Source organism: Ptychodera flava, chromosome 17 (genome assembly GCF_041260155.1).
Source record: "Ptychodera flava strain L36383 chromosome 17, AS_Pfla_20210202, whole genome shotgun sequence".
In the NCBI taxonomy this organism is placed as follows: domain Eukaryota; kingdom Metazoa; phylum Hemichordata; class Enteropneusta; family Ptychoderidae; genus Ptychodera; species Ptychodera flava.
In genome coordinates, this window is record NC_091944.1 from 15,601,731 (window position 1) to 15,614,477 (window position 12,747).

The 12,747-nt window shown below is 38.0% G+C and overlaps 1 protein-coding gene across 1 annotated transcript in view; it reads right to left on the reverse strand.

The window, feature by feature from the left end:
* Window positions 1-12,747, reverse strand: part of LOC139115586 (E3 ubiquitin-protein ligase RNF19A-like) — a 39,335-nt gene that overhangs the window by 8,090 nt on the left and 18,498 nt on the right. The window contains exons 5-9 of the mRNA XM_070677829.1: window positions 7,812-7,974; window positions 6,827-6,941; window positions 4,249-4,410; window positions 3,427-3,667; window positions 1,593-1,687 (exon numbers count right to left, since the gene is read on the reverse strand). Coding sequence (XP_070533930.1) covers window positions 1,593-1,687; window positions 3,427-3,667; window positions 4,249-4,410; window positions 6,827-6,941; window positions 7,812-7,974 — 776 coding nt within the window. The remainder of the gene's footprint in view (window positions 1-1,592; window positions 1,688-3,426; window positions 3,668-4,248; window positions 4,411-6,826; window positions 6,942-7,811; window positions 7,975-12,747) is intronic.

Genomic DNA, 12,747 nt, shown 5'->3' on the forward strand with positions numbered 1-12,747 from the left:
CTTCATACGCAAACACCTTTCATTTTATATGTTTCCTGTCAAGGACACTATTTTCACTTTCACTTTTGCGCGGTAAAATGTCAAAACACAGAGTTCACTCAGATCTAGGTTACCATACTCAACAATAGCGGTAATTCTAACAATATAGACATTGCCTACATGATAGCATCACCCTATAAATATTGAAAAGCTTTGATGACTGGCAGGCTCAGACAAATCTTACACTCAAAGATACTTGGAGCTATCGTCTTTACCCATACAACATAACAATTTCTCCCCTATCCTATTTTCCAGCAGCAATTCATGTTTTTGTTTTTTTTCAAACGAATCCCTTTTGCCATGCTTACAGCTATATGTAACTGTCAATTTATGAGGTCAATTTATGTGTTTCTCATTATGCATTGATGTTTGCCCTACAATTATTCCTTTCATAACCTAACTTTCCTTTCACACCATTGCTGTCTATTGCACTGGTGGGCATCCCTGGTGGTTAATTATAGCAGACATGGTTAGGCCTTCGGCCAATTTTCAACTGCAGTATGGTGAAGAGTTGGACAAATACAATGAGGTGTATCTAAACATGTGACTTGCAAAGAAAATACTGAGTGACGTTTGGTGGTATGGCTACCTTCTGATTTTGTTGTAGGTATTAAATTGGGGGGGGGGGGGGGGGTTGCAGTTGGTTAGAATTTCATGCAGTACACTGTCAAAGGAACTGGAATATTCACCCATTGATAATGAGTCATAATCATAAGACCTGCATTCTTGAGCAATACTAATTATTATATCATACCAGTATATTGATGGTGCAAATAAAGCGATCGGATTGGTTATGACGTGAAGGGAACCGTGGTATATTTGTGATATACCACGGCTGGTACACGCGCGAGATTTTGGCAAGAGCAAAAATCCTTTTTTGACGTTCCATGCAAGAATTTCAATACATGTATACTGTTATGATACAATAGCAATAAATCACACCCAGAGACGGTACACCACTTGATTTTGACCTGCTCACTTCATACATGCACTCACTATCGCTCATGCATATATGTCGTGAAGTGGTCAAAATCTCGTGGTATACCATCGCTGGGTGTGTCTTATTGATATGTTGAAGAGTACAATGAATTAGCCTGAATGGAGCATGCAATTATTTATGCAATTATGATTGATGAACATGTATATATTCAGAAGCCCAATGCATTTTGTTATATACGTCTGTTTAAAATTACAAATAATTCAATCATATTGAAAGGGTCGCAATACTTTCAGGGTATTCAAGACCCAGTCATCAAACAAATTTCAATTTCGCAAATAGAGAGAATGCATTTTCTAAACAGGAGGAAGTACTCATTCCATTTCAGATCCTGACAAATTACATATACACACCATCACGGATAACATGAACTTCACACTGTATCTTTTTATTTCTTAGCAAAAATTCCACAACACTGTCAAAATAGTCAGAAATGTCATGTTTTGCGTACTAAAGCAGCAATCTTTATGATGCCTGTTTCATATGATATTTATCTGGGTTTGTTCTGCGTTCATCCTATGCTTGTTCTTTCTTCTTTTTCGTATTTTAAACCTACCAGTGTTTGTACTGGAATTGTCAGCCATCCCCATGGAAGTGGACTCACTGCTGATGCTGTTCCGGTTGTTAGCCACATCAACGTTAGTTTCCATCCTGGACAATACAAAAAGAAACAGGATTACACAACTGTCGTTAAAAAACAATATTGTTAAAAGCAATACGGGCTGCTCAAATATTCTTCAAACAACAAATTCAAATCTGTGTTTTCATTTGCTGTCACACTTTCTGTACACTGGACACAAAGTAGGGCTGATTGCTATTGTAGGTCTGAAAACATAATACGGTAACATGTATGCAACATTTGCTGCTGTGACAAAATAGGAATGGAGTTTGTCTTTGGGTAAATCTTTATTACCATACATGTGGCTTGTTGTCGGTTCTTGTGCATGTGCTTTTCATTGTTTGAAACATGACATCAGTGGGAAGAAATGATCGATTTCACCATTCCTCTGGGAGCAATTTCCACAAGTATCGCCAAAATTTTTCAGATGTAATATTTGTTTTCGCATGTCAATAATGGAACTCTGACATAATTGGACAAGCCCTATTTAATTGTTAAAAAATCCTGGCTGTGTTTTGGCATGCTGAATAATGAGTATTTCAATGTTTTTTTCGAGTAGACGGTAACTGTACAGTTTATCCATGTAAAAACACTTCAACAAATCATGACAGATTACAGTTAATATACAAGTAATATCCATTAGACAGACACATCACCACATCACTTAATCTGATTCAACATAAAACATAGTCCCTCTAGAAGTACGCACAGGATACCATCACCAAATGAGAAAAATATGACGAAGTTTGGGCACTGCCAGACCTGGGCAACAGCTTTATACAACCCTCGTGATCTAGATTGCTCTGCAAGGGCAATGGCGTATTAGCCATCACTAAGAATAGAAAATGAAATGCGTTTGGTGGGGATTAAATTGCTTATCATCGATGAAACCAAGTCTGAGATGTCTTAGCTTTGCTTTATCTGTGTGATAATCACTACTCCTGATGAACAGCATTGTCTCCTTGGGGTCCTCCTTGACTGCTAAAGTGTCAGACTTTACTTGTCTTTCTTTACGATAAACACAGGGTTCAGCAATATCTAGGCTGAACAACCAAAGGTGAGACCCAGATATCTGAGCCATTTCTGAGAAATAAACGTTTTACAAGCACGACCAATGGCTCTGATACTTAAAGTTTTAAAGTTTTCATTACATGTATTTTTGTTATACAGAAAAGACAAATTTTCGTATTCTACTCCCCTAAACATGTTGAAGCATTAAGTATTAGCCTTGATAAGACACTGTATTATATATTGTTGACGGATGAATTCTATTCAAGAGTAAAATCCATTTGTCAAGTGTACCATTTGACTACACATAAATAGAGGTCATTTTTTACACGTGTAAGGCTAGGCATTTAGACAAGATTTTTGGAATAGATCAAGACTCTTTTCTATAAAGAGAACAAAAATAGTTGCAAGAAAGTCTTAACTGACATTGTTATCGGAATCACTCTTCTTCTGAAAGTGACTGTCACTTAGAATAACTTGTTACATTGTGTGAAATTCAAGCATAGCAAAAATTCTTAGGCCGCCTTTAGGGTCCATCATAAAGTATTTATGTGTTCAGCTTTCACATACACATATCAAGACTGCTATTATAACGAAATCAATTTTTTCTGGCACACATGTAAAATACAGAAATTTACAGGGAAGACCTTACTGCACTGATGCAATGAAATACTGAAAAAATAAATCAAAATTTACCACAGAAGGAGCTTGACTGCAAGGCAACTTACATGTATTTACGTACTAAGAAAGCACTGGGTCTTACCTGTTTTGACCAATACCAGAGGGTCCTGCCACAACACTACCAGACAAGCTGCCTGTAATACTAGCACCTGCAATGGCCCTTGTGCTGGCACTGTCGCTGACCGTATCGCTGTCACGGATGATACCCACGCGATCCATATGGCTACCGCTAGCGCTGAGGCTGCCAGTCAAACCACCTACACTGGCTTCGCCAATGCTTGGGTTGACGACTGCAGAGTTGACCTCGGCAGCACTTTGGTCACCTGTTGGATGACACAAAAAGTATTCTATTAGCAGGATACACTCACATTGAAAAATTCAAAAGTTCCAATTTATTGAAAGTACTGGTTTATATAAAGTTTGTAATTGCTGGCAAGTAAGCCATCTTTATCTTGTTTGTGCTTTATGCTTGTTTATGACTTTCTCTTGCTATAGTGGTTAAGTAAAATCATACCCCCTCTCTGCCCATAATGGGCAAAAAGCAAATTTTGCACAACCTAATATACCAGGCAAAGCCAAGTACAGTGGCATGCAAAGTTTACCAGGGTCCATTATGGACACTATGGAAGGGGTATTATTTTATAGTTTTGGCAATGCCAGTGAATTTGTAGACATGGAAAATATCTTTGGCTATAATGCTAGGTGATCAGATTCATTATCAGTAATAATCTTAGGGTATGACATCACAAAATTGACTGGTATTGACAAAACTATAATATAAAAAATATCATATAGACACAACATAACAGTAATCTTGGGTCTCTGAACAAGTAGGTACTGACATGTCAGTATATTTTTTGCAACAGAGTTTAAAAAATACAGAAATTGTAAATCTGTGTCTCACCTGAAAAAGTTCCAGTTACTCCGACTGTGACATCATTTTCATCATCAAATTCAATTCTGACACCGCCGCCATCGCTGGTTGTGACGCCACAGCCGCCACTTCTGCACAGTGAGATTGGCACAACACCATAGACATATGCCAGCATGATAGGTACGCCAATACCTGCAAGACAATATTGACCACAGGTCAACCCCTGTACAAGTAGTTTGATCCAGTACTACTGTGTGTCTGATGGTTATGGGATGTATCACTTGTATATTGATACATGTGTAGGTGTGTGACATTAGTCTCTCTATAGGTAAGTATTATCCATTTTGAGTTGGGTTAACACCAAAAGGATACATTCCATGGTAAACCAAATTGTGTTGAAATTCAGCCTGGTTGCCTGTATACAGTTGCATCGATATTGGTGGATACCTTGAACAAACTGTCATTCTACGTTATTTTTATGAATTGTTCAGTCAGATCAAGTACATTGTATTAACCTTTAGTATCCAAACAGTTTACTTCGAGACTTCTGCTAGCATGATAGGTACAACACCAATTTGATTTGCACCAATCATTTTTCCTTTATAGGGTGTAGATAATCATCATCTTGGAAAGATTTGCATTCACTTGCACTACTGTACAAGAACATTTCAAGAATGTTTAAAAGAATGTTTTCAAGAATGCTTACACATTTGCGGGCAAGCTGTAACTCAAGTACAGTTATGCAAATCAACTATGCCCTTCTGATCAAGAGAACGTTTGGTACAGAGGGGTGCAGGAATATATGAACATATTTAACTTCAGAATAACTTAACCATGCATACTTTACTCTTCTATTGGATGGACTTTATAACGATATTACATAACCTCTGCACTTTTATAATAACAGAAATGTGAACTTCAGCAACTGTAAAAACTTCAGTATCATTCCAGCCTCCATTTCATCATTTTCATATTCAGATGACCTTTGTTAAAATGTAAATTTCTTAATCTGCCAGGTCAACTATAAAATCTATTTTAAATTATCAATGAGATCTAACGTAAGTGATTATCAATTCATGACCATGTGATGACAACTGGGACAATAATTAGTAGTTTTAGAATTTTCAGGGCTTTTCAAATGATTATTATGAGTCATAATTACTAGGCCGTGAGTCTCGGATTTTGTGTGATTTAATCTTTTCATCAGTATAAATGTAACTGTAGCTAAAATTTAGTCTCTCTATTGCGACTGTTTAGCATAAGCCTGTTCTTTTCCATGGCAAAGCTGGACCCCTAGAGACTACTGACTGATGAAGGTACTCGAAAAGCCTTAAATTCAAAATTGAGAAAGTCTAATGATTTTACCAACTATCGTTTCAGAATTTTGAACAGACATGCTCTAAAGACGTGTTGTTGTAGTGATTCATACAATTCTACGGATCTAGTCCGAGAGATCTGTGTATAATTTCAGAGCCAAATGTAGACAATTGGTGCTAAAATGAAATATGAAAAAGATGTTTAAAAAAAAAATGCCACCCTAAATTTACAGGTAATGTTATATCATCATGGACTTTCAGGATGTACAAATCACTGAAAATACACTGTATCCCTTTCAAATTGTGAAATATAAAACATGGATTGTGAATACTGAAATAATAGAAAACACAAAATCCACTGCCGAAATCAATGAAATTACCGTAGACTTCAAAAGAACGGCTGGCTTATCTGTCTCTTCCTACAGCAAATCACTTTCTATTGAATTTTTAATGATTTAATCCTATAACATGAATAAGTCATGTTTTTTATCTTGTCTTAAATGCCATGGACTTTTTATGATATAGAAACAGACGCTGTGTGCTGACTTTTCCTCGATGGAAAAGTCTGGAGCATATACTATGTGCAGCAAGACTACCTTAATGTGGAGCACAGCTCTTGTTTTTGAAAACTAACCTAAGGGGTTCTACTACATTTACATAAGGTGATCAGTTGTGATTGCTAGGGAGCCAGAAAAGGGTACGAATTCAAAGAGGGTGTGTGTGTCCCTCATCTCACAGATGATAAAATAGTTACAGAGAAATAGGTCGATATTCTTCCCTTCAGAACAAGTTTTCTCGATTGAGGGCAGTGAATCTATAAAAGTTATTACCATGGTTGTCTAGTCATTTTATCAAAGTTTTTATTGATATTAGAATTGTAGAAATATTACTATAATTTGCAAGCTATTTACCAATGTGCTGAAACACTGTAAACAATACAGTACTGTGTGTAAGAACGGTGTTCTTGTTAAAAGGTGGTAAGCACGTAAATGTTACCGATTTTAACCTTTTCACCCCCAATTCCCTGTGTAGAGGTCCACACTTACCATTGATAACAATGGGTTTGGACCAAACCATGGTGGTGAAGGGTTAAAATCCTGCTACTGAGGTTTTTGTTAGTTTATTACGCAGTTGTAACAGAAGACATGGAAAGTGTGTCACCGCTTGTGTCTAAATTATTTACCGCATTTCCAAACCATGGTGGAAACACTGCCAGACAAATGTATGTAAAACACGTACACGGGCTATGTGTTTTGACATTGGAAAAGAAAGGTAAATATTTCATTACGTACCAACAGTTAGTGCAGCCAGCACTGGTGATACAATTATTGACAGCGTAACACCACCTGTGATTGCTAAATTACGCTTGTGCTTCGAAATATTTTTTCCTTCATATTTTCCATGAATCTGAAACCGAGAAGAAAAAACAAAAACATGTCCCATGATTTCTTATTAGTTTTCAAAAAAGGTTTAAGCCTATAAGTTTCTTGTGCTTGTAAGTTTCACCATTGTGCTTGCTTTAAGTTAGAATGTGTGCTTTACGGAGAGTCACTGGTTGAATATAAAGCAAACTTTTGCTCCAAAACATTACCATTGAGGTTGAGCCATCTGCTGCATTCTTCGTTAGTTCTTTTGTAACTACAGGCACCGGTGTAAAAAAACATCCTGGACTACTCTTTATGCAAACAAAATGCAAGTATGTTCAGCTGGCGAGTGTTTTCTTAAGGGAGTTACACACTCTTACGCTTATAACCCTATGACCCCTGGATGTGACAATAATACAAGTTAAGTGATTTCTATAGTTGGGCCATGCGAAAGCAAAGCAAAAAAACTTGGCAGCCCAGACCCGTTCATTAAATCTGTACTGATCAATATTTTGCAAAGGGACTCCTTCAAATACTCTAATTTGGAAAATTTCTAAGCCAAGGATTTGGAAAGATGTTAGCATCGTATTTCTAATTTTTTAACACCAGAACTATCTTTTGCTGATGTATTCATGAGTTCAAAGGAATCTAAAAATTTACATGTGCCATTCACAGGAATCTAAAAATTTACAAGTGCTAAATCTGCACAGGACAACAATGTTGAAACCTTTAGAGATCACAGTTTATATCTCAAATACATGTATGTCCATCATTACCTTTTTGCCCACATAAACTGGTATGCATGGCAGGGATACATGTAGCTATTCCAGCTACTAACGCTATCCCCACTGGAGAACAACAAAGTCAGAAACCTTTAGAGATCACTGTTTATCTCAAATATGTCCATCCTTACCTTTTTGCCCACATAAACTGGTATGCCAATAATCATGGCAGGGATAGCTATTCCAGCTACTAACGCTATCCCCACTGGAGCGCCTACTAATGTCCCCAGTTGCCAAAGGATCTTCTTTTTCCGGCTCCATGGTTTCTTGCCCCAGAAGGTACAACCCGATGGGCTGCAAGAAGTAAGAAAATGGCGATTCTCATTAAGGGGTCAATAGTTGTAACTTTGAAAATTTCATTCATTATTTTTTGTTCTGTTAAACAAGTACACTGTCTCATTCTACTGCCGAAAGTATGTTGAGACACAAAGTACCTACATGTAGTATTACATTACAATTGTGTACATTACTTCATGTTATTCTTGATGAATAAATTTCTTTGTATTTCTAAATAGTAATTAGCAGAATGAATTACTCATAGCTCAAGTGATGATACACATGTCAACAGTGATCTTCAATCATCTCTTCATTATCAAACAGAGCTAAAACCAAATTCTGTCTGCAAGATGGCAATAGCTATGCTATTGTGTACGGTAGCTTCAAGAAAATTTACGCGATGTACCTCATCAAGCAGTTAATCCTTTGAGTGCTGTAATTTTTCCCACCAAAACTTTAGTGCAACATTTTACAAATTTTTGCAAATTTTCCAAAATTGTTTTGATAATTTTGGACGTAATGGACATCACATGTCATTGGCTACAGTTTTTTATCAAAATTTTGGCAAAAATCTGACAAAAATTGACTGAGCTATAAAGGTGACAAAAATTGACTCTGGCGCTCAACGGGTTAATAAACGGTATACATTTAGCATTGATTGTACAGTCCTACGTACCCTTCTTAAGATTCAAGCAATATCTCTGTAATTGCAACCTATAATGGCAAACTGAATACCCTAAATGAACAGACAGTTAAACCATTCAATATATTCAATACAACCTGTTGCAAAATGGGTATGCACAAACCTGTTTCAAAAGACACCCGATTCAGTGTTTCATTTTTTATATATAATAGCCCACGTGAAGGATCTCTCCTATCAATTTCAGATCCCTTAGTCTCTGGAGACTGAATGTCACGCATATGAAACGCGAAGATAAAGATAAATTTACAAGTAGTTTGAAGGAACAGAAATCCTGGAACTTGACGTCACTGAAACTACCCCATGACTTACCTAATTAACATAACATGCAGGTATGTAAGCGGTCTGAAATCACCAAAGTGCGCCGGCAATCTGCGCCGGCGCATTTCAAACTGCGCCCCCATTTTGCGCCGGTATATTGCGCCGCCCAAACTGCGCCCTTAGGCCTACTCTGCGCCAAAAAACTTCAGAGTGTCACAACATCGAGTAGTCGCACTTGCGTAGCAGGACGCTTTGGCAGTGCAGACTGTAGATATTAATATCCGTGCCCTAAAAAATGCAGCTCGAAAAATGATATGACATGTTTTCACGGAGTCTCGGAGGTACGAGACCATGTTATGTTTGTATGGGACAGATTACACTCACTTGGCGGTATCGTGGCTTGGCCTCAGCAGCAGTCAAAATTTGTGAATTTTGCATCTCCATAAAGGCCAGGGACTTGATACCCGGGATCAAGTTAATCCCGTTCACCTTTGACATCCACGGACGGGATCGAATGTTTATGTCTGTGTAAATTACGGTCACGATTAGTGTGCACAGGAGGTTGTACACAGGCCAATGTGTTGACATGCAAACAACAGATTATACGACACTGAATATAACGGCAAGACCAGTAGGCCTATACATGTACAGAGAAACAACGTTTCATGAAGCCCACAATTCTTGTAGCAATAATAGGTGTACTTCAACAGAAATGACAAAGGTACAGTCAATCCACGACGCCGCTGCAACTGGCGTTATTACGTTCCGAATTCGGCTTACCCGGGGCTCTGGCTGCAACTGTACAATTATTGCAGCTAAACGATAGCGTAGATGTCGTGCCATTGCCAAGATACTCTGCTGTTTCCGATCGTTTTGTCTACAGAACTACTAAAAACTCTCTCAATTCGACCAGAAAAAATAATTACGGTTTGAAATTGGTGCATTAATTTATATTTATAAAAATAATAAAATGTGACATCACCGATCATAAGAAACGTGGTGTTGAAGAACATATATTTTTTGAACAGAAGACTACGGCGTCCATTTTCTGTAAGTATACATGTAATCTAACTGTAGCAAACTTGCAAGTCAAACATCCGAAGAGTAACGTCAATAATTTTGGTTTTGTTCTACTCATGTTATAAAATAAGTCAAATTTCGGGAAAGTATCTGTACATTTTCGATATCTGTGCAGCGCAAATGTGTAAACCGACCCTGCATTTATCCATCCTAAAGACCATGATCAGTTCGCGACTGCAGAAACCCCCCTCCCTCTCTCTCTCTCTCTCTCTCTCTCTCTCTCCCCCAAAAGTTTAGCCATTTGATGTTTTATTTTGCCGACATTTATTTAACGGTTCACGATCACCGCTCAATGTTGATGTCGATTTTGATTTACGAAGTTTCTTCGTGACTAGAGACATGTCACGGCCTGGAGCTAGTTTTCACTATAAAAACATTCTGTGTAAACGTTTTGCTTCCGAATGGAGGTGACAGGTGACTTCGTGTGTAAAATATTGAATGGCAATATGAATTTCACCTATAGAAAGTCTATGACTTTCAAACTAGTCGCACAAACAACAATAAACATGGCGGAGCAACGATACCGACATATTTATTTTCCTCGACCTCTGATGAGAGCGACTCGCTGAAATTTTCCAACCTGGTATTGGTAAGTATTTGGCTTTTCCCCGTGTGCGGGTTATGTACAAGTAAACTAATTATACAAAAGTTGTATTCACTGTAAATCAATAAGCCTTTCGAACACGAAAGATATTCGGATATCTGAACCTCAACATCGGTTACGCAGCTCGAAAGTTATCCTCCGAAACAGGACAGGAATATTGGTCAAAGCCGGATTTTGTATGGTATATAGATATGGAAACACGCAGCTCTTTGTTAGAAAGCATGCAATGCATGATGCTCCTAGCTTGGTCCTTGGATTGTTGCTTTCCGTCTCGCCCCTACACACCATCAATTGTCTAACAATCACAGGATTTAGTCACATGTGTCTTCAAATTTTGATACATTAATTCTACCGATCATCAAGCACGGAACACATCAAAAAACAATGGTCGCGGCTACGGGTACAAGGACGTTCACGGGGAGAAACACCACGGATTTGTCGCAGAAGTGTTATGACTAGCTTTATCTGTTTATGGAGAATATGGGCGATCAGCGTATGGTTGCACATCGAATCGACGCCAAGATAAAAATATGATGTCCGAAAAGTTTAGTTTTGTTTTATGCAACTGAGTCATCGCCTTTGTTATCGCCTAAACATCCTCGGGTTTTGTTTTCGGGCAGACTGCAACATGAATATCTTTCCAATGCATAGAGTACGGCCGTTCACGCAATCATAGACCCATGTGCTTTGGCAAACGGGCCAATTTTTTTGTACGTTGGTTAGAAACTAATGACAATATATAGGTGAAGATGTTACATCTGTCAAAGAGTATTGAAGATTAAATTACTTTCATCGATCGACAAAGAAGAGAAAGAATGAGTCAGTGAATATCGAATCATAGACAGGAGAATCGAGGGTTTATGATCAATTGGGAACAAAAATATTTCGATTAATTGACTAACACAACCAAAAAGGAAATTTTATTCAACTTTGAAAAAAGTCACCACTTTCGTTGGCATAGGATTCCATGGCAATGGACCAACACATGATGTCGTTTAGGTCCTCACAAATCTTCTAAAACGGCACGACGATAGTAACTAAAATGAATGAACGATTAAAAGCCCGTATTTAAATGACACGATATCAGTTGTCGTTTCAATTTTTTCCTTTCTGTTAGAAACTCCAAGATGATGTTTTGGAAATCAAACGGGAAATGCAATATTCTCGGTGCTCCGATTGATCCATCCATTGAGGTAAATTTCACTGCCATGATCCGCCCATGGATGTAAAAAAATCGATGATCCGCCTCAGTAAATATCTGAAGTTTCTACAGGAAATCTCTCGTCCGTTCACGGATCTTTTTTAATCTTTCATTTAGTTTCAAGTTGTTCATAGGGTAAGGAAGCTAGAAATCATCCAAAACATCGCTCCAGGGTCTATGATCAAAAGTATGAGCGTGTTTTGTCATCAGCTGTCAGCAGGTCGTTTTCCAAACCGCGACAGGGACTCGGAAACCCGCCATAGTGTCACAGGATGCTAGACCTAGATTGTATGTACATGTAATTGTGTGCTATCGTTTGGTCAGTTCAAGGTTAATTGACTCTGAATAACCTAATCACGGTCGTGACTCCCGTTTTTGACATAACTATATAAATACCCATCGGGATTGAGTGTTCATGGCGTCCCCTTTCACTTTGACCAGCACTTTGAATCAGTCTGTGAATCGTACGTCCCAGCCCGATCAGTCTCTCGCTGATTTTTAAAACCTGGTAAATAAAGTTCTTCGTAGTCAGATATAATATTCTATTCTCCATTATGTAAAGATGAATGTCTCATTCATATTTTTATTTAGACGAATATATCAACTTCTTGGTGTTTGGAAATAAGAGTGTTGCAATACTTTCCATCGGGGACTCCAATGATGAATTCACTCAGCTGTTCGCTCATGATACACAGCACTGTACTTCCATGGAGATCGTATCGCTGTTTTCAGCAATGACTTTGATCGTAAGTTTTCATTCGACCAAAGTGATGAAATAAATGCTGACAAGCACTAACTATGTACAGTCCGAGTTCACTTCACATTCTCACTATCGCTCGCACTTTCAAAGTGAGCACGTACACTTCAAGCCCTCACATTCGCTCTCGTAACTTTAGCCTCGCACTTGTCGATTTCCGGTACCCTTTATACCTTACGTCAGGAAGT